This window comes from Anser cygnoides, chromosome 14, assembly GCF_040182565.1.
Source record: "Anser cygnoides isolate HZ-2024a breed goose chromosome 14, Taihu_goose_T2T_genome, whole genome shotgun sequence".
In the NCBI taxonomy this organism is placed as follows: domain Eukaryota; kingdom Metazoa; phylum Chordata; class Aves; order Anseriformes; family Anatidae; genus Anser; species Anser cygnoides.
In genome coordinates, this window is record NC_089886.1 from 14219354 (window position 1) to 14243147 (window position 23794).

The following is a 23794-nucleotide window of genomic DNA, read 5'->3' on the forward strand; positions in this document are numbered from 1 at the left end:
TTCGTTATCCTGGAGAACTGAACTGTAACCAAAGCTGTTGCGAATAAACATAAAAGACAGATGATAAAGATGGTAATAAGCATATTGCTACTGTGTCTTGAATAGTCACCAACACTTCTTAGTGAATATCATCTTTCACAACAACAACAAAGGATAAGAGCACAAGGCTATTTCATGCAGTCATCAAAACAAAATGCACTGAATATTATATTTCATACTAAATACATTACCCTGGCAGTTTGACACTCAACATTTCAATAGATATTGCGTCTCTCTCAACATTCTCCCTGAATTTCTGCAGATGGACTTTTAAGTATCAATGGAAGATTACTTTACTTGTCACACTAAAAAGATTTTAAAGGATGGCTGCACACACTTCATTTTTAATTTTTTTTTTAAAGGGAAATGAATCACGAATCGAGAAACACAGTTATACTGAAAGGTCAGATACTGTGTTGTGCAGGAGTCCTTTGTGTGTATCGCTCCTGCAATAGCTAGCTGCCTCTTGTCCCTCGTGTGCCCAGCAAAGCATCGCAAAGACCTGCTGAAGTAACACTACGCTAACCTAAACTATACTGAGCTAAGCTAACAGTATTCCCAAATTGCATCAAACTGTTGAGATTTTTTATTTTTATTTTTTAAAACTATGCCTGTTCCTGGAGATACATAAATACAAAATAATCTCAATTTTCAGTGAAAAGAGCCACAAACAAGTAAACACAAGGACAAAACCCAAAAGATTTGGGGTTTCATGATCTCAGAGGACTTCCTGAAAACCCAAGTATCTCTGAGGATCACAAAAACCAAAACGGAACAAAACAAACAAATAAACCCCCACAAACCAAAGACAGCAACCATTTATTAGCCTGGAAAAAAAACATGGATTTTGAGGTACAATCCCAGAGTCCTGAGAACTAGGTTAAAGGGTTACAACAAGGTTAAGCAGAACAGGTATTTAGTGTACACCAGCCAACTAGAAAGTTTTCTGCAACGAAACAGCCCCCATCACCTGCCGCCTACCTTTTCATCTGCTCAAAACGAACACCAACGAGGTCGAAACGCCTCATCGAGCACCGGATCTCTATGCAAGCATCATCTCATTTGCTATAAGCTTTGGTGGGCCGCTGCTATCGTATCCAGCAGCAATTAAACATCTTTGTAAGCCACTGCTATTCTAGAATTTTAAATTTGATTTTTTTTTAAATGGGGGAAGGGGAGGGTGTTTGTTCACCGAGAGTGAGTTTCATTACTCACATGGCAAATCTGCCAGTAGCAGACCATGGAATGGATTGTTACCTTTCCCTATCCATTTTGTAAAGATATTGCTTTCTTCCAGACTGCAAGCATCACTTCTAACTGGATTTTGAATTATAATGTGAACTTTACAAAATTATTGGTGCTATTCATATCGCTAGTTAGATTCTATGGAATGGCAATATTTTTTGCCCTTCCCCTAACCAGCACCTCTTAGTGTTTTATATAAAACCACCACGGCCAGCAGAAATCGAACATTTCCAAGTAATGTAAAGTATTACATTGCACCGAGTAAACAAGGAATAAAACATTTTTATACTTCTCCTTAAACTTATTTGCTTTTTGAAAATATTTATGCAGTGCAGAAGGCATGAGGTTATTGAGAAATACAGCCAGTTCCTCTTCTTTAATTGAAACATTTATGTTTTCTGTTCTGCTAACAAAAAGCAATGAACAGTAATAATGTGAGATAAATATACAAGAAACTTATAGATATGATTGTAAAACAACATCATCCTAATGTTTTCATTTAATTACCCTGAAATGTATTCTATTTAATATTCATTACTCAAAAGCCAATTTAAAAGAGAAAGAGGTGAAGGGACTTATTCAGAAAGACGGACTGTCATTCACTGCAATAGTTATCTAATATACAGAAGTTAATAAAGCAGATTAATCTACAAGTCCCTTTAAGCCATCACTGAGTTTAGAACAACTGCCTCTTTGACCCTTAACCCTCCCGCTGTGCACCAGTAGCAGGTGCCAGCTGCACTAAAATGATGGCTGACGCATTTTAACGCAAGGTCTTTTCTTACTTTGCTTCTGACCAGCAGCTGACCCTGTAGGAACGATTGTTTCATGTGCTGGCCTAAAGGCTACATAAACCAGTAACTGATAAACAAAAGCATACATACACCAGCTGCCTAGCCCGAGGGTGCACATCCAACACTGACACCTCTAGCAGTTTGTGCTGCAAGCCGAATTGCAGCTTTTTGTTTCCATGCATGAATTCTGTACAATACTTGTTACTTTGTGGCCCTAAACTTCTCTCCATCCCCAAAACTGTTTGTGTAAACTATAGCACAGCTTGAATGATTAAGAGGAGATGCCCAATTTGATTTAGCACCATTATTAAGAGCGTGAAATCTTCAGATACATCACTAATGATGATGCATTTTAACATTAAAAGTCTTAAAATCAAATTACTCGATTCACATGACAACGAATCACAACAGGGCTTTAAACAAAGCAGTATCAGAAAAGACACTAAGCTCATTAATATTGTTTGATTTCTTAATTGACAGCACTCATGTAGTGAAAGCTATACGTTTAGCAATATTCTGGAGACTGAGGCCGCTGCCGCCTTTACACGTGTGCAGTGAGAAGCACGTACAAGAAGAGTAACCTATTTTTCATGAAGATAAGATGACTTTGACATAGTTATTTTGCTGATACAAATTACACAACCACAAAAACAATCAGAGTAATGATTAAATGCAGTTATGTACATGGGAGACTACTAGTGCAAATGTTAACATATTTAAATGGGTTTCCTTCATTAAAAAAATTATATATGATATTAAACCATCAATCAAATCGAAACACTAGAGTCTCAACGTATTGTCACTGGTTAAAATAAATGACTCTGAGACTGAATTTTGGCTCACTCAATATGGTGCCTTTTCTGTTGCTTAGCCACCCAAGTCTCTGCTGGCTTAGGCTACAGCTGGTATATCTCCATCCCTTTCAATTAATAAAGAAAGTTATGATAGTATTGGATAATATTTCTAAATTGTGCTAAGAGGTTGAAAACAGATGTCCCAGGGAAAATCCCTTTCACTGCCATATCATACCTTTCAAGCCTGCAAAAGCTGAGCACTCTGGTCCTGATAAGCAGAGCCTTTTAACACATTTAATTTTAAGCAAAGGAACAGTTGTACCCGCGGGTTTGATCTGCTCTTAAAACTAAGCATATGCTCAAACATGTGGCTTAAGGTGCTCAGGCACTCAGCGCCTTGCACAACTGCCCTCTGTCAGTGCAATGCAGATTTCTTTCTGTGATGTGCTCATGTGCAAGTGCTTCTGCACGTTTCCCTGCATAGGGCCAGGAAGCATGCATTATGAACACATCTCCTCTGGATGTTTTTATTTCAATTACTGTGCATAGCTCTACACTAGCTGTATATGGCACCAAGGTTTATCTGAAATACAAAACCCTAACTGATTTTACTGCATAAGAGGGAAAAAAGGAAGGTGGCACTTTACAATATGTTTTTATTTTACTAGTAATGCTTGATTTTTCATTGCAACTGGCATCTTTACCTTCTGTTTTACACTTGCTACGCAGTGCTGCCGGGCTGCTTCATTTAGTGCACCTTTGTCACTTGCTGAAGTTGGAAGTCATGAGTGCTCAGATCCAGTGAGCAGCCTGCATTAAGCTGCTGCACATCCTCCTCTTCCTGCACTACTGCCTGCCTGATCCTTGCCCAAATCCCTGCCACTTTTCCTCTGCTGCAGTTCTCCTCACCTACAGCCCCCAGAAGGGCTCAGCGCAGGCACAGCCCCATACCAACAGCCCTAAAATAACTGCTCAGCACAACCGCCCCCAGCTGTGGGCCCACCTGGGCTGGGAATATCACCGGTCAGATCTAATCCAAATGTTTGTACAGCATTTGAATTTACTGAAGAAAAAAAGTCCATGGGCTTATCCAGTACTTCTCCATACCAAAACTAAGAGTCTGATGTGTACAACTCTACAAGATGAGCATCAGTGGAAGATAAAGGCAGTGTTTTAAACCCCCAAATTACACTTTCATTCATACAGTGGAGCAAACACTTGCTCGAACTGTTTTAGATGACATCAGGAAGTCGCTCCTGAAATAACAGGAGATGACAGTGGGAGCCTTTTAAAATTATTTATGAAAGTGCTTATAACACAACCCAATGCAACAGCAATAGCTGACTGTAATACATTTAATACTGCTTTCTACCCATATATCTCAAATTACTTTACACATGTTAATTCAGTTTAGTTGTAAGACATCATCACAAAGCAGTTGTTCGCAGATTAAGCTTGGACTAAACAGCCCGCCCTAGGGAGCAAAGCAGAAAGCAGGGCCACAGTCAGCAGCCCCTGTTGGCTTTGGAAGGACACCGCTACTCACACCTAAACCTTAAAGTTGTTTCACTTCTGTGCTTCCTATTACTCCTGTCTTTGTGCTGTCACACCTACTCTTTCAAAAAATAAAAAATAAAAATCACAGAGCTGCTGTGGGATGTACCTAAGCAAACAAAATATCAATTAATAGGCTTTAATTATACAACTGCACTACTCCAGGGGCTAAGAAAGATGCGAGCATCAGCCACGGATATACACCTATTTACTGAGCCGTATCCCGATGCCGAATTGCCTCGTTTGCCAATGAGCGAAGGCTGGGCTGTAACCTACAGGCAGAACGGCCGCGGCACCGCTGGGAACCAACAGGTTCCCCCGTGTCCCGCAGGGCCTCCAGCAGCACGGCCCCGCACGCCCTCGCAGAGGGGCTCGGGGCAGGGGCAGCGTGGAGCCCCCGGCCCGCAGGGTGTGAAACATCCCGGGGAAAGGCCCCAGTGGCCGCTCACAGGCAAGCTCGGAGGTTGCTGCTGCTTGCAAGGAGCAAAACTGGCAGGGCTGAGCCGTGCTGCAGCTCCTCAGCTACCGGGATGACCTGAGAAGGGCAATTCCTGGAGCGCCCTTGGAAATTTTCATCATCCAACTACTTTTACAGATCCAAGGTGGAAAAACCCCATGTTCTAACTAGTAAATAATTGCAGTTATCATTGCATCAGTTTAGTCTAAAGAGCTGACAAACCCCTCTAAACTCTAAGCACAATTAGTCATTAGGGTCTAGTTTTTCAGCACTGTTAAGCAATTTGTAACCCATTGCTTTTAATAGGGTTATGCATTACTTAACCGACACAGATGTCTTGAAAACTGAAACCGCTGGTTATGAAGCAGCAACCTTGTTCATTAGCTTCCATGATAGTCAAATCATCTATAAAACCAGTGTTTAATGGCCAGCCGATGAATAATCAATGTCTCACTTTTCATCTGAGTGTGAAAATGAGAATAATCTAATACATCGTCCCTCTGGTAGAAAGCAAGGCCTTGGGTTCCGTTTCTATTCAGGGCTGATTTATAACCCAATGGAAACCTGATGTAAACATATGATCAATGAGTCCCATCATTGCTGATAATAACCCCCAACCGGCCCACTCCCTCATCTCAAAAGCCATCCCTTTAGGCTATTAGTTTCGTCCAGCTAATCCTCTCTACTATTTCTGCCTGCTGCTTTTACCTTGGCCATCCGTTCAGTCCGGCAGACTCAGAAGTAATTTTATACGCAGCAGAGAGCGGGTGGAATTGATTTTTCACTCAGTGCTCAGTTCCCATCTGAATAATTATCAATTTTACTGCCTCATAAAGGGAAGAGTCAAAATTTCAAATCAATTCAAAAGAGCTTCTGAGACTACAGAAACTGTGCATGAGAATAAAGGTCAAAGTTGTCAGTGACCCCGGGAGATGATGTCAGATATTAGTCCGCTGAGCAGTTGACATCAGAGGCACTCAATATGATATGACTAGTGCTAATGCAAATCATATTTATGCTGACTACTGGAGACCAGCCATTAATATTTAAAAGAGTACGTGAAAGCCTGCATTCAAAATAAATATAACATATTCCACAGAATCTGAAGTTAATAAAGACAGATCACTGCCCGGTCATATGCTGTAAAGTGAAAGATTACTGCATATTAACACACAAAGTATTACGTTAGGGTCGCCACAGATGCAGCCAAGTCCTGCGCCTGGGCTGCTGCTCTGTCCTTTCTGCCCAAATCACAGTGCACACGGCGCAGTGCTGAGTAATTTGACATATCCAAACGCTGACTTCACTGCTAGTGTCCGTGAAACCCCTACTGGGGAGAAAACATGAGCACTTGTAATATGACAAGGGAATCGTCCTATTCTGATAATGATGCCAATAATAAACATCGTTAATATTCTCCCAATATGCAATATACTGCCAAGAATATATTAGTTACTTTTCACCTTCAATTAGACCAGTAAACGAATGACAACAATAATCACGTGATGAAGGTGACTGTATGCCAGCTTTTTTCCAAATGACAGCGTATCTATTAGGGAAGCAGAACGACGACCACACTCATCATTTGCATTTTGTTAATAACTTCCGTTTTCATTAAAAGCCTCCAGACCTGCGGAACGCGTCTCCTGAAATGGCATCTTTGCAACTGCATTAGGAATCCAAGGAGTCTAGTAAATATGCATCTTCAAATAGCTTAATGAGATTTTAAGGGAATGTGGCATGGAGCAAATGTGGAGAAACGTAGCTAAGATCATCCTAATCTCCTCTTAATGTACTCAGGCTACAATAAACTTGGCTGAGCTGGGAAGGGGAAATCTTTCCTAAGTACTGCAGCGACCGCTTCCTTTTCAGAAGTGAGATTTAATTTCTATCGTATTCACCTTTAACTGAAAAATCCAACTGTGAGTCACCTACTGCAAAGTAAACATTCACACTCAATAGCATACAACCATTCAATTTAGACATTTCATTACCAAAGTCTGTGGTTCAATGCCATAAATTGTTCTTCTACAATAGAGAACGTTCCTCACCGTTTTTCTATAGGAATGTATTGATGATGTTGCATACCGCATTTTTTGAGCAAAAATGGAAACCAAAGTTTTAAGATACTGTACAGCCAAGTTCAGTATCTACGCTTTCCAGTATGACAAAAAATATCTTCAATCTTTGGTTGTCATGAGAACACAGCTGAACCTACTCTGGGTTGCATACCAGCCCAGGGAGATTTGTTCTGTTACTAAACAGCCTATGCTACCCTGGCATTCAGTACCGCAAAGTCCACAAATCAGAAAAAATTATAAAATTAATAATATCCCATAGAAAAGACTGACAATTCACCTGCTGTAGTACTTCCGGGTTCTGCTGCATGAAATTAAACAATCTTTGTCCATCCTGTGAAACTTCTCTACATCGTAGAGTCTTCTTGCCTTCTTTAGCTATGTGCTTGAAGAGGTATGTGACAATGTAGTCTAAGCTAGCGCAACAGCTGGAGGAGACGATTGTATCTGCATAAAAAATGAAACAGTTCTGAAATTGTTTCCATAAAAGAATAACTAATAATGACATTTTATAGTACTCAGAGCTCAACTTTAATAATCTGCTTGACATTAGCCTAATCAATACATCAACAAGACTGTTTTTGATGTATGAATGGACCTGCTTTGAAGACTGTCTTTATTAGCACACAGTGGTATTAAACCTTTCAGATTCCTGAAAACTAAAATTCTGTTTTGATCCATTTACCAAAAAAGTGAGGTTAAATAAGTAGAGTCATCGCCCAGTCTTTTTCCCAAGCAGCATTTCACAATGCTTCTCTGCCCCAAACAGCCCACTGGCAATGTCAGATGGCACACAATGGACAAGAGCCATGCCAGGTAGTAAGAGGGTGACCATAGAGCAGCCTGGTGGTCCCTTTGGGTAACAACTAATAATTCAAGTAGGTTAAAATATATTAAATCTGGCTGGCAACAACGCAACTGCAGTCACTGACCAACACTTAATGAATGTCCCCGACACGGAAAGTCATGACAGCAAGGAAGGATATTGCTGAAAAGCATAAGCAAAAGCCACTTCATATCTTTAGTTACTGTTTCTATAAGTAAGGGAGATTAAAAGCTTAAACCTATTTGCAAAGTAAATATGTCTGCCTGATTTATGTAAGTTATTTTGTTGCTAGGTGTTGCCTGCTGTGCTGCTGCTGTGAAAGAGGATTCTGTTCACTTGTGTGCATCAGCATGATGGCAACGGTGCACTGGTCCTGGTTTCTCACGCACTCTCCTCTCATCTTACTCCTCAAAACAGTGGTGAGCCCCTTCTCCTGTCCAGCTGCTGTCTCCTCCTGCCCTGACCCCGAGATGCTCCCAGGCCCTAAGAAGGGGGGCTGCCACCTTACCTCCCCACTCCATCTCTCCTGATGAGAGCCACGGTGTTAATGAGCCACCAGCTCCTCACCACACCACCACGAGCTGAAGCTCTTTGCATACTTGCAGGGGTTTGACATGCTGGGTGCAAGGTTTAGCTGGAACTGACATTCCCTGCAACTGCAAAACCAAATCCAAACGTGTGGATTTCGGCCCCCATCCAGCTTCCAATGACTTCAGCTAGTAGTTGTCTAGGCCTTTTATAGTTCACAGCATTTATTTTAGATGGGCCACTGGAGTAAGAGATGTGTGGGGGTTGCAAAAGGAATTAGACTGTTAAAATGCTCATTCTGAGGGAAAAGGGATTAGAAGGATCCAATTAAATGTACCTTGAATTCTTTAAACTATGCTAATTTGGAGGCCTGCCAACCTTGCAGTGTTCATTTAAACACATCCCTCTAGACACTGAAGTATTTTGATCTGTGTCTGTTTTAACTCCTTAAGCTCTGTGCCAGCATTATTAACTCTTTGCGATCTAAAAACTAATTGTATTTTGCTAGCAGTTTGAAATAAATGCTGAAGAAGCAGTTGCTACTGAAGAAGCCTCAAAAGGTCTCCTAAGACTTGATCTTCCAGAGGTGCCAGATGACTTAGCAGCAGGAGCTGAACGTGGTCCATCAGATCCCAGGAACAAGCTGCAGCGTCCCGACTGAGTCTCAGACTGACCCTGGGCATCCCAGGACTGCATTCAGCAGAGCCGAGTCCTAAGAAATGTTGCCTGCAGAAAGCTGAGTTCAAAGTTATGAGTCTTGCCAAAGTAAAGACTGCAGAACCTGGCACTCATCATGTTCTCAACCAAAACAGTCCTGCATATAAACTAGAAATGCAATTCATAGTGGAATTGAATCACCATCAATAACAACAAGTGAGAGATTTGAAAATACATATTTCATAGGAGGGCTCTGCTGTATTTCTAAACCAGTGCTTAACTCTATTTCTTTTTAAATTGAATAATACAAAGTAAATCACTATCATCAGTTTACAAAACAGCAGTAGTTCTAAACATGCTGATACTGTACAAGTAGATATTTTACATTCGACAGTAAGTGATTTTAGCAGGACAGCAGACAGGTCTATGCTATCATTTGCTCATGAGAATCTGATATGAGTGTTAAGAGCTACTTAAATTTGCCCATAACTATATATCAAATATGCTTCCCTATACTCATTTTTCCTTTTGATTGCAAGGATATAACAGACAGGGAGCGTCAAGCAAACTCCCTTGAATGACTCTTCTGGGCATGAGGAACCTCATGCTGGAGCAGGCTAGCGTGCTCACTAAATCTTAGTGAGACAAGCCAGGCAACCAAATAAATAGAATGAACAAGTGCAACAAGGAGCTACCATTTCTGGGCTGTGAACAGAAGAAATGGATGGAGAAGACATAATAAGATAGAATAATAAAAGACATGGAGGTAAAAGCTTGGGATAATCAGGAAAAATGCAGTCAAACCACACTTCTCATTTCTGGTCAGCTCAGCTCCACCACCTGTGAACTAATCATCTGGACTGTGAAGCAAGCAGGCCGTGGCTGCAGCAGAAGCCAGGAGCAGCTCTGGGTGGGCAGCAGGGATCCAGCAGTAGGAATCCAGCAGCAGGTCCGCAGCTCTGCCCAGCAGAACTGAGCTCCCAGGGCTGGATAGGTGCTGGTGGCGGGGAGGGGACAAGGGCGACAGCCCTGGTGCCAGTCACCATCATGTTCAGCTGCCTCTTTTAATTATTTCATTTCTTCTTTGCCAGCTTGCATTCATTTAATGTGTTCAGTGCTGACTTTATCTGAACTTTTTTTTCCATCTCCATGTTTTCGCATTACGTATGCAATTCCAATTAGCCATTAGCTCAAATAAGTGGCAGTAGAGCTTGTATGTTAGAACGAGTTATATTATTACGAAAAAGCCAACAAAGAAACCAAACAACTTTTGGTCTAAACAATATGACAACGGCATGCTGGAGGGGAATTATTTCTGAACGGTTTAATGACCTTCCTGAATCTCTGCAAATTAAAAGATTTTGTTTTGTTTTCCACATAAAGGTAAGGAGAGGGAGTTAAGTGGTATTTTCCCTGTCCATCAATCGCTTACAGTTCAATACCAGCATTATTTGCCTTTGAGACTAAACCTAGAAAGTAAAACGATTTAGCAATTTAACATCTAAATTAGGCAGCAAGACAGAAAAAATGTTTTAGTTTTTCCTCAATGAATAGCATAGTACACTATTAATCATACGAGAATTAGAAAAGCTTTGCAGAGATTAGTGACAACATGCCAGGCAGACTACATTAAAAGGCTCTGATCCACTGAGTCAGCTGTGAAAAAGCCAGGTAAACACTTTAGAAGAGAACTATTGGAGTGTTTATCCTCACAATAAAAGCTTAGATGAGGGCTTCCATTACAGCTGATTTACAGCTAGGGGCTTCCAAAGGAATACATATTCTTCCATGGTATTTATAAAGTGTGGAATCAAGCAAGGTATTTACTCAGAATGAACACTCCTAAGAAATAAGGATTTGGGGAATGTTTATCTTACAGCTGACAACAATGAAAATCTCAAACGTTTCACACACGTGAAGGGAATAGAGAAAAAACAGATGCTTTTTTTCTGTCAAACAGAAGTGATCTCCCAGTATTTAATTTTTAAAATAAAAAGCCAGCTATTTCATTTTTATAAACATTTCTGAAAATGACTTATATGTTCTAATCAGTTTAAAACACAATTCCCCCTCAGATGGTTCACAGCCCTGAGCCCTATTATTCTGACAGTGTTCTTGTGGCACTGATGTAATTCAGTGAAAGAGGCAACACTTGGGTATACTTACCCATTTACTAAGGGCAGAAGGATGCATGTGACCAACTAACACAGAAGAAACAAATTTTTGTTTCACTGCCTGACAATTGGTAATGCCCAAATACCAAAACTTTAGAAGGGATAAAAGATTTAGAAGAACCAGTTTAAGAAAATGCACTGAGAGGTAACGAACTCCAGAGATGATTAAAAGACCTGTAAGTTAAGAGCTACACACTCAGCAAAAAGTAGTTCATCTGGACATGGCATTATAAGAGTGTGGAAAATTATTCAATACATAAATAAAACTTTTAGAACATAAATGAGGAATATAAAGGCCTACATTGGTATCATTTTTTGATATCTGCAGAATTAAGAAATGTGGTATTGAGGAAAAATTATCACTATTACTTCAACATAAAAAGTAAAAAAAAAATAAAAAAGCATTTTCTAGCTGACTAACTACGGTAAGTACTTATTACTTTTAATGTGCAAGAAATGTTCACAGAGATTAAGGGCTGCATAGGCATTTAGACAGAAAAAAAATATTTTAGAAAGCTAGAGAATGAAAGTAGAAAATCTAGGGAAAATACCAGTGGGATCCTACAGGTGGTGGCAGAAACCAAACAGAACCAACCCTCCAGCCCAAGCTCCTGCTCAAAACAGGGTCAACATCACACAGGTTGCTCAGAGCCCTGCTGATTATCTTAGAATATTTTCAAGGATGGAGATTCCACATCCTCTCTGGGCAATATGGAAACGGCCTGGTCTTAGACAGATCTCGCAAGTCTCAAAGACTAAAAAATGACTTTGGAGGAATCAGAGTAAATGTAGAAAAAAAAGAAAAAGTAAGCATAATAGCTTTTGATGGACTGCATCAAGCTGTCAGTGAAGTTAAAAAAAAAAAACCTAAACACTTTATTTTGGTCTTGTACATTTGCACTTGTTTTTAGGTACTTAAGATGAAAAAATCTTATTGGCTAAGCAAGTATATGGTTTATAAAAAGTGAGGTTTTTTTGTTGATACTCTTCTGATTAGAAAATAAGGGATTTCATCAAATAGAAGTCTCACAAGAAAACATTTTCTTTCCTAAAACTTAGTAATTCCTCATGACACAACTCCCAAATACCTAAAACACAAGACTTGTAAATTACAATTGGAAATACACACTTTTCCTACTCCTCCTCAACACTTTTTGAGAGTGGAAAATAAACATAACACATGAAAGCTGAAGCTTATATAGCTTTTAAATTTTCTTCTCTCTCTTTTACATGAATTCAAATTGGGTTTCAAAGAGATGGTTAAAGTAAACTTGGTATGCTAGTGAATTATTAAAATGAATATATCCAATACCTCAAATGGAAGAGATGTAATGTGGAATAATACCAGAGATCAGGAACAGAGCTTACTAAACTAGTAGCTGTCAGTCAAGCTAGCATTGAGTACAACATATCCATTTGCAAACAATCAACAGGCAGGCTCGCAGCAGAGCCAGCCGATAGGCAGAAACTGCTGTACCATCATTACAGGTGACAAAGCACTCAAAATATCTGGGAGAAGATGGATTTCAGCATTATATAATAAAGTGACCTGAATACTACTTTACTACTGTTGCTTAGCTATTTACTACCCATTCTCTTTCTAAGAGCGGTTTCCATCTTGCAGCAAAAACTGCTGAATGTGTTTAACATAGCAAATGCTTTGTGAACCTTGGTGCATTCATGCATTCCTGTGGGGCCTGACTGACACTTGGCAGTAATGAGAAACACCAGCTATTATGGAATAACATCCATACACACTAATGTTATACATTCCTATTTTTTTTCCTTAATAACCACCCTAATCAATACATACTACTGTAGGGTTTTAAACAGCTTCTCAGTCAAAAACCATATAACTGCATGGTATTCCAAGGTCATCAGGATATAACTGCATGTTTTATTTTTTTTTCTCCCAAATGCCGTCTCCTCTTCCATATTCCAAATGAATTTAAGCTATCAAAAAAGAAAACCCATCAACCCCCCAAATGTTTAAACAGTCATCTAGTTAAAAATTGTATATTAAATTGTGCAAGAGAATAAAATGAACTGCAATCAAAGCGCTGCATTTTCATTGTTACTCCAGGTATGCTTCTGTTACACTGATTCCACTCTAAATTGCATTCAGGAAGTACTGAATAATTAAAAATCTAGTTTCTTTTTTCTACTTATAAAGGTATCCTGAAATTTCTCCAATCATATCACAGCTGTGCAGAATACGCATGTACAACATACAACAGCTTGTTGTTAACATACAACAGCTATTTCGAGCAAATAAAACAAAACCTGGCAGATTCCTGTAGACATACTAATATATTTTACTTCTGAGGAACAAATGCATGATTTTCCAGTACAATTCTAATGGAGCAAGTGAATAATTTTACTAGTTCTGGTTTGTAAGAAAAGATCATTTTAAAATATTACCTGCACAAACCTACAGGTTAGATGTTCAAAAGAACTTAGCTCCCTTAACTGAAGAGTCTTAAAATGTTCAAAACCCAGCATCTTCCACTGTCACTTGATTTTCATTTTTTAAAGTATGAATGAGTGTCCTAGAAAGGTCTGAGCTTCGAAAATCTCCCCATTCACTTTAAAAATTACAAATAAACTTCAACTACATATTCAGTTCCTTCTTCAGCTGTATGCAAGCAACGCTTACCTATTGCAGTAAGTCCTTCAGATATTGAAGTAAGGATATAGATTAGGACACGAGGCTCTAAACTGGTAATGAAACTCATGTGATCCTGGGTCACACATTCCAAAAGTGGGTAATAAGACTGGCTTAGTTTTCGATATTGCTGGGGGGAAAAAAAAAAGATATACATTGATATGGATATTATGGTTAACTAATGTTAATTACGTTAACAGATGACAGAAGATGATCGTATTTTTATGATGTGATAAATTCTAATTTATCCGTTAAATCAGAACGTTTAGAGAAACAAGATGTTTTCTTGTCTTTGGTAGTTTTTAACTTTTCAAATTTACCATAGGATATAAACTCTATTAGTTTAAAACAAGTTCTGAATAATACTGTCATACTTTAACACTCTACACAGCATTCAGTCTAGTAAAAGTAGTGTAACATCCTGTTTAGAAGGTCAGTTAGACAGGATTGGTGCCTGTATCTTACTTTCTGCAGGAAATCTTACTGAGGTTTATCACAGATTTCCCCAAATCATCTCAGAGATGCACATTTTGTGCTTAAATTATTTCCTGTAACAGGCTTTGCACAGGAAAAGGCACTTGCCTGACTGGCACAACTAGATAACTTACTCTTAGGGACCCTTATTTAAAAGCATGTATTTTTGGATGGCTAGGAACGTGCCAAATACGTAGTCTTTACTATACAACCAAAAAACTGGTTTTCACTGAGAGAAACTTTTCCAGTTCTAAGGACTTTTTGTGACAGGCACAAGTTTGGGTTATTAACTATCCAGAATTTGTCCCTTCCTGCAGGAAAATGACAGTTCTGAACAAAAATGCCTCAATTCAAATTAAGGCTGATATTGCACAAGATCTGCTGTCTTCCCACAGAGATGTGGGAACATGGTGTACTTTAAAGTTTTAAATTCTATGGAAAATACAGTGACAATTTACAGATTGAAACTAATTGCAGAGCGGCTGAATACGTGAGGACGTGTTGCAATGCACGCCGGCAACCTAAATAGGTTTTGAAGTATAGAAAGGAACAAAATTTTACATTTCTCCTTTTTCAATAAAAGCTTAACGAAAATTCTGGAAAAGCTCCAATTTCATACGGCAGTTCTATCACACCTGTATTTTGGATGTCGCTATATAAATAGATCCAAGTAATTGAACTGAAAACTGCATTTGAGCTGTTCTAGATCCCTCTGTCTCATTATAACAATACAAAGCCTGTGGTGGTGTTATTTCATATTTTACGTAAAGACTCCCAAGATGAGTAATTGCTTACTAGCAAGTCACTGTGGGATACTGAAAGCAGCATTTTGACAAAGGCCTGAAGTACATTGTCAAAGTGGTTGTCCCCGTACAACTTGAAGACGCCAAAGCTGACATAATTTCCACATAAGGCAGATTTGAGTGCAGAGTAACAGATGGAAATGCCCTTGAGTTTCAACGGATAAACCTGATCTTTTGACAAAGTCCCAAGAGAGAGGATCTGATTACCTGTTTTCATAAAAAGAAAGAGAGAAACTTAAATAAGCAGCTGCAAATATAAAATATTTTGATGGCACTATCTAAACTCATTTTTTGTCTTTATTTTCATTACTATTCAGAAGTATATTGGTTTCTTCATTTGGCGTAAAAGATCTCTTAAATAAGCGTGACTAGAGCTTAAAAGCCACCAAGGAATTAGTATGCAAAAATTAAAATATAAGCCGTGGAATTGCCATCGTTGATTTACATCCAGACCGTGACTGAGTCTATCAGCATGAATTCCTTAATCTGAACAGAGTTGCAACACATGGTTTTATAGTTTCTCATGCTGCAACAAAGCCTGTTTTTGATCCATTAGCATGATGATCTCTTGGGATAGTTGCTGATGTATACACACACTAAATACATCCCTCAGAAAACAAATATGTCCATTACAAAAGCCTCTATTTTACCAGTCACAGATGGGAATGATTTTTTAATTAAAATCCATGTTTATACTGTAAAAATAACAGCTAACTGTAAATATTTGCTGTTGCTATTACCAGGCAATAGTGACTTTTGGATCCACTCTGCAGCAGCGCAGCAGGTCCCGCTGCAATCCTCTGTACAAGGCCTCATTACCAAGTTTTTTTAAAGGATCTTGTAATAATTTAATACTTATCTTCACAGCACCCTAGAGTTAGGCTGTCTTCATGACAAAAATGTATTATTATTATTTTAAAAAACATTAGGAAATTAATGAAACAGAGCTGCAATAGTAGAATGAACACAGGAAAGATTAAGTGCTTCAGTTCTATCATTAAATAGTCTTGCTAGGTTGACCCCATCTGACGTTAACCCTGACAAGCCCAGCAGGCAAAAAAAACCAACCTGGTCTTCACTCTGTTACTACTCAACAGGAGATGATTCTTGTTAAGTTTTAACCAGATGAAAATAACACAAAACCTTGCATTTTTAAAAGCATTCCTACAAATGAATGCACACAACTCTGCAGATCAGATGCTCAACTCACCTGCTTTCAGCATCTGACCTAGCTGTCACGGCTATTAGGACACCTCGGAACAAGGAGCACACAGGTGACCTGCACCATTAATTGTTCAGAATTCCAAACATTGCCAGATGAGGGAGGTACTTGTGATGACTCAGTTTTTCTTCTGTCATAGGCAAATCAAATACACCCCTGAAAACTTGCCTGACATCACACGATGCACATCTCAGGTTGCCTAGCACTGTTAATACATACTAAGGCTCGATACTTAACTGCCTCTCCCCATAGATACCCATAGTGATTTTCACCTCTACTTACCTGCCTTATTTTAATTATTTTTCTTAATATTATGGATTAGTGCCAATTAGAAATTTACCTCATATAATTAGAAAAATGAGGGGAGAAGCCTTGTTTCTAAACACAGCAGATCAAAGCATCATGTGTTTGCTATTGTTCACGCAAATAGGAAGAGAAAGTAACATGATACCATTTAAGACATTAATGTTCTTCACCACTTCAGCAAGTACAAAGCATTTTATCCATCAGGTTGTGAAGGAAGAGCAGACTTAAAAGACTGGGAGTACAATCGGGGATTACTTTGAAGTAGTAGCTGGGGTGTCGAAGAAGTAGGAATGGCATCACAGAATTATGGAAGGTAGGAGAAGAATCAAATATTTTGCTAGGAAAGATGGTCACTTGCAATCAAAATTGAGGCCTCAATTTAAAAACAATTAATATTTATGCATGAAAATACGGACTGTTTTTGATACTTTAAATGGTCATATATAAGCATCTCTACTACCCTGAAAGTTACAGACATGAATATGATGCAAGTGGGGACGAAGCTGCAATTCCAGTGACTGCTACTGGATAGAAATTCCTTCCAGACAGTGTTAAATCTCTGTTATAGTACAAATGACATGTATCCAAACGATCCCTTTTGAAAAATAAGACACAGCAGGAAAGAAGAATGTCTTTTAGTGTACTTGCATATTCACTTATTGTAATACTTTACATTACTGATTACACCTATATAAAATGAAAATAAAATGCATTTAGCTTCCCACTAGTGCCCAGTTTAAGGTATCCCAGCCAGGTCATCTTAATTAGCATTACTCTTTTTGACATGACCTAGTCTAGTTACTGAGAATATCAGTGAATTTCAGATTCTATAAAATCAACCAATGAATCAACCGGCCTGTGAGATGAAGTGGAAAGGTACACACTATTTTTGAAAGCCACTACATATAAATAGAGTACAATTATTGCGACAAAAGTCAAAAAAGTAAGCATGCTGTAAGCTACCTTATCTGGTTTTCTCCACTATTAAACTTTCTGTTGAAAAGCTTTACTTTAGTAACACCGAAGCGCAGAAGTTCTCCATCCAAGAAGGTACCAGCCCAGAGTTAATAGCTGTGCTCTCCAAGCACGACACCATGAAATCACAGCTCCTTCAAGTGCTCAGTGTAATATGCAACAGATGGAAAGAGCTTAGTAGTTGTCAACAAGGCAATTATGTACTTAATATGGAAATTAATTGGAAGCCAATGGAAAAAATGGAATGATGAAAAAAGAAGTTGAAAAAAACTAGGAATCCCTTAGCCTGGGAACATGAATTCTGGGAGTTACACTCTACTGCTGATCTTCTAGCGTTTTTATTACTTGACCAGAAAAAAATCACCTTATAATTATAATCTTAAATCCATTTCTCAGCATAATACATTCAATTTAGGAAGGCACAAACCCCAGCCCCTCACACTGCCTCACCCTGGGGAGCCATGGCAGGGAGGAATTCAGTGCCCATCCCCTCTAATGAAAACACTGAGAAGAATTTGTGACTAGTCCAAGATTAAAAGCTGTTTTGTGCAAGTGGACAGAGTCCACAGAGAACTGTTCTGTGTTCATGGACTGATTTTAAAAGGGCCTAAGAGTAGGAACAGCTGATTTTAAATTAGCAGCAGAGGTGAAAGACCTCGCGGTCCCTGTTACCAGTGCCCCAAGCCATCAGCCTGTGAGTCAATGGATACTGTGCTGCAACAAAGACGAGTGTTTTAGCATTAGTTATTGAAAAAAATATGAAGTACAGTGCTATGCCTGACCAGATAAAAAGGAAGAATGGTCTACTTGTAACATTTAGCAGGAGCTTCAGGGGAATATTTTCACGCACCATAGACACTACTGAACATAAACTAATTTACGGAGGTACTTGGAATCAGGTCAAGAACAACTCCTCTGCTACTGAGGATACGTTTACATTTATAATCTTCGTAGTGGAGGACTGGAATACAATTTTATAAACTCCTATTGTTAAAAAAAATGATTTAAAGAAACTAAATCAACATAAAAATGACCTTTGATATGCAGAACTTTTAAATTGTATTTGAAATTCATGGCACCTGTCAAAATGTAGATCTCTGCAGAGACTAATTAGTAAAGTTTCAGTGTTATGACTGAGTATTAAAAAACAAATAAATCCAAATTACACCAAATTGTTTTTTATATAGGAGAAACTGAATCTTACAGATTCTTAAAAATAACCCAACTTTCAGAATTATTAAGAATCTCTTCTAATTTAACCTTTTGTCCTGCATTTGACAGCAATACGTCACTGACAAAAAATTATAAACTATTTCAGCCTCTAAGGTGATACTAAATTCCTGCAGGAATAAGAAAAGGATTTTTAAAGATATTGGGTAAAACTGGCAGATAGGAAATAAGGGTTTGAATTTGGCTGATAATTTACACATTACTGAAAGAATCCTCAGTAAATAAACAAAGGAGCTGTAGGAAAAAGGGAGTGCATGCATAGAAGGAATACAAAGGCAGCTAAAACAACATCTTGGGATGCTCTGACCAAAGATAACATCACCATGCCTCAGAATCCCACAGGCAATATGCACCAGAGCTCTTTGCACAGCTCATTCCCTCACTCCCTCCTAGATGTGGGAGCATGTCAGGACAGGCAGCTTCCCTTTCAGTTCTCTTGCTTAATTGCTTTTACAGTAGGAGCTATAATACAGATATGATTTCCTTATGGCTGAGTTCCATTTAAGCAGGGTTTGTTCTAGAATTCAGTCCAATAAGCAGTATTTGTAATAATACAACTAAATAATGTTTTAAAGTGTGAATTCGATTAAGTTAAAAAAAAAAAACCACAACACTGGTAAGACTAAATAAAGGTTGTGAAAACTTACCATATTTATAGAGGAAAGGCATTGTTTTTTTAGTTGTTGTTGTTTTGTTTTTTCCCCTTTCATACTTACTATTATTCATTACTGTCCCATAAAGATGGGTTTTGAATGGATGCTTCCCAGGCATTCAGAATGCTAGGGCAGTATAAAGGAGTGGCCACATATAGAAAACTAAAGGAAAACATGAATCACAAAGATGAGAGCAAGCTTCAAAAACTAATTTGTTAAGGCTTCCACAACAACAAAACATGCATAAAACCTCTCAAATCAGCACAACAAGCATGAATTGTGCCAAGATAAATTTGCCAAAAGAAACAGATTATGAAATCTGAGTCAGTAATGAAGAGCAATATATTATGGAACCATGCAGAAGGGAGGACAGCAGAGGAACAGCCACTGAGAACAGTGAGCACTTCACTTTTAAGCAAATCTACTGATTAAAAATACCTGTTATAAAGCACCGATCAGTTTAAGCAAAATTTTGAAGAAGAACTGCTACCTTATGAAGTTGCTAGCACTGAATGGATTACCACGCTAAGTTCTGAAATACATGTTCTAGAAGCAATTTAAAGCTCATTAGAAATAATCGTGTCTGGCTACTGGAAAATGTGGTAAAATTTAATCCACATCCAAATGCTACCTGGGCTGCGAGAACAGGAAATTGTTTTGTGCTACTGTGGCTAACCTCATTGCTGACCTTGAGCAGTAACTGCTACAACAGCTGAAAGCTGAAGCAAAATTAAAAACTTACATCAAAGTATATCATGACAGAATGTAGATAAATAAAAACAGCATATTGAAAATATTATTTTTATGTTGGTCTCCTATAATGAAAGTCAAGAGGTTTACTAAAATGTAAGGAAACCACAAAACAAAAATAGATGGTCCCAAGATGTACTGAAACATCATTCCTATACCACCACTGGGAGTTCAAAAACACATAGTAAGGGGACTTGTACATACAGAATTAAAAGTGAAATATATTGGGGATGAAGAATGGTGGACTACACTCTTCCTACTCCTTTCAATTTCCTTCCCTCAGTTGTTTATTTTAAATCACTCAGTCGGCCTGGCTGTAGCCATAATGGACAACACACAACACCCTTTGCCAAGCAGCTGCAGAGCCCTAACGAGGCTAATTGACTACCTAAGTGCCTTTTGCATCCTATGCCAGGGTTTACATCTTTTGAACATATAGCATTTGTGAAGACATCTTAGAATTGTCTTCTGCACTGTATCGTTGCTGGGTAAATTTTCAGAAATACAAAGATTTCATACTTTTATTCAGTGGCAACTGACAATGGTTAGTATATTTTTAAAATAGGCATTTTAGATTTTTGCTGCTCTCCATTCAAAAATGAGCTCATTGTACACATGTCTACAGGAGAAAAAAATGCGTGTGCTTTGGACGAGAATTAGAAATAGATTTCAGCAGCCATGCTCACATGCATTCATGCACGCCCCAGAAACAGTTCTATCCTGCTCCTCTCCCCTTTATTTTCAGCCCAAGCACCTATCTTACAGAAGATAAATGAGGTAAATGGAGGTGCTAGGTGTACATAAACAGACATTGCAAAATTTGGCAAAATTTAAGATGGACAGAAAGTGACATGCTACAAGATGTTTAAGAAAGTTATTCCAATTTAAACAACAACCCTGTGTTTGAACAGAACAAATCCATACATAAATTCTACATTTTCATAACCTTAAAAAGGTCACATTTACATTATCCAAAACTGCTTTGATCAGTGTAGTCCAGACTTAGGAAAAATCAATATCCACCAGTGCACTGTGCTCTGATGCTGGTGAGTAAAATCATCTGATGCCACCCTACTTCAGTTACTAATTCCTTGCCCAAGTGTTGGCAGTACGTATTTCACACCAACTTTTTATGTGTCTATAGGTTTATATAGCAAGAAGACTCCCACCATACCTAACCCATAACTGGAAAGTTTCTTCTTGTTTAGTTTGGTGCTAGTGAAATTTCTGAACATAGTTGTTAAGTATCTTGGTCTATGCTCTCAGTCATACGGCCTGAATTCTGATTTTTGGGTTGACCTGTGTGGAGTCAGGAGTTGGACTTGATGATCCTTGTGGGTCCCTTCTGACTTGGGATATTCTATCATTCTAAATACTTTTACTAGCACTTTCTGTACAACACCAGAAGCGAGGGAGAAGAAAAATTCCAGTTCTAAAATGAACTTTAATTTTGCTGACCCACGGAAGCACAATACAATTACGCCATATTTTCATTTACGGTTTGTACATCAGATTCTTTTAAGAAAGCAGAGCAACCAGGCTAGGAATCACTCTCTGAAGGCGAGGGCCAAATCTCACCCTGAAGAGCTGCTAAGCTACGGGAGAGGAGCTCTCACCACCCAGGGCAGGGTGAGCAGGAGAAGTGAGAGGTAATGAGCAAAGAGGTAACAAGCCCGGTGTTCAGGCAGGCATTGCCAAGATTAGCAAACACAGACAGGCCTCCAGGTGACGGAAAGACCTTCCCAGTGATAAGAGGAGGCTGGGCAGACTTTGTGGCAACCTGCTACGTCAGTGGATTAACTGAAAGGGAGACGGAAAGGAAGGAGCTTTCCACAAGGACAGTGTGATGAAAGAAATATGTTTGCTTCTGGTTTTTCCCCTCTGTCTCATCTAGTCACTTTGTGCTTCTCTTAGTTAAAAAAAAGGTAATTATTGTAGTTTAGATTACAATCAAATCTACCCTGAGTTTCAAAAGTCTTTTTGATCAACTTTGAGGAACTCCTTATGACCTGCAGGCGCATACAAGAGGTTTGGCTGACTTGATAAGATAAATAGCAAACGCTTTCTGTTGTCATCTCTTGACATTTACTGTGCATCTTCTGCTTGTTCACTAATGCTTCCACCATAAAATCATGCTGAATGTGAGAATCTCAACTATCGCTTTGAAAATTTTATGTTACTTGCACTTACGGTACCGCAGAATCACACTTTTCTGAACGTGGGGCTGGAAATACTGCTCACGAACACTGTACTGAATTTTATGATTGTCACCTGGTTTACTTGTTTACCCTTCGTCATACGTCTGCCAAGATTACATATGCTTAGAAGAGAAACATAGATTTTAAAAAGCCAGAGTATTATGGATTAAAGTTTTCCTTTAAAGCACAACATAGGTTTTAAGATTTTCAGAAAGGCACTTGAAATTAATGAAAAATCTCTGAATATCAGTATTTTTGTAGGGATTTGTATGTTCAAAGCATCATACAGAACTGAATTAATGAATCCTTGCAACACACCTCCAGGAGCTGCATCTATTCTATCCACTGGCACAGTAATTTCATGAACTGGTGGTAAATGGTGATAAATGCTGAAAGTGTTAATAGCAGTTATTCAAAGGTGACTAATTGTGAAATACTTATAGTGGTCAGTAAAACCTTCCCAGAGTGTAAACCAGCGACCACTTCAGAAATAGCTGTAGCAATCTGAAATAGTGCTAACCTAGGACATTTATCACAAGGCCCACAGCTGAGCCGTGCTGGTCAGAACAGTGCTGCCCATCTGTGCCAGCACAGAGCCAGCTGGATTATTTGAAATCCCTGCTTTAAGAGGCTGATTCAGCTGACTGCGCTAGGGGCTCTTTCATGTTCATTTTGTGGCGAGTCCAATCCTGGAATAAATACTGACAATCACTCACAGAAAACTTGAACAGTTTCTTTAAATTTCTCACCAAAATAGTGGAAGGATACTGCTGTGACCCTTTCAGACACTGATGACAATATGGATGTGTTTTAAAAGCAAATTGGAAATAAAATATTAAATATTTAAATAAATATATATAATTATACACATACACATTGTTTGGAGGTTTTCTCCCACCTCCACATCTTTCTTCCAATTTTAGTTCATAGGTAACCTCCACACCTTTCTTCCAATTTTAGTTGATAGGTGATTTAAAGTTATTATTTTGAAGGAAATCAAGGACACTTTTCCTCTTGCTACTTACATCTGTTGTGAGTAAAACATCTTTCCATAGCAAAACAGTTAAGGAGGACAGGAAAGGAAATTGTGAGAGAAAGCTCTTATCATTGTTTCATTTCTTTCTATGCCACACATCTCCAAATAGATGATACCACATATCCCCAACTACTTTTCACAATAAGCATCATTTAACTAAGAAGGCAACAGGTGTTCGGACACAGGTTTCAACAGACCCTGTGACTCCACTGCTTAATTTACACCTTAAATTTGCACTGTCCTGAAATTTCCTTTTACAATGCCTAATTAACTTCTCGCATGAGCCAGAAGATGCTGTCTGGTCTGTATGTGCAAGAACTTTAGGGCTCCTCATTA

General features: G+C 38.6%; 1 protein-coding gene across 7 annotated transcripts in view; it reads right to left on the bottom strand.

Annotated features, from left to right (window-relative positions):
- RANBP17 (RAN binding protein 17) overlaps positions 1-23794 on the bottom strand; it is a 159250-nt gene that overhangs the window by 16142 nt on the left and 119314 nt on the right. For 6 of the 7 annotated variants that reach the window (XM_048064754.2, XM_048064755.2, XM_066977083.1 and 3 more), the window contains 3 exons: positions 15081-15295; positions 13803-13941; positions 7242-7408 (listed from right to left, as the gene is read on the bottom strand). In XM_048064754.2, the coding sequence (XP_047920711.2) occupies positions 7242-7408; positions 13803-13941; positions 15081-15295 (521 nt within the window). The remainder of the gene's footprint in view (positions 1-7241; positions 7409-13802; positions 13942-15080; positions 15296-23794) is intronic. The other variant, XM_066977084.1, reaches the window with a different exon arrangement.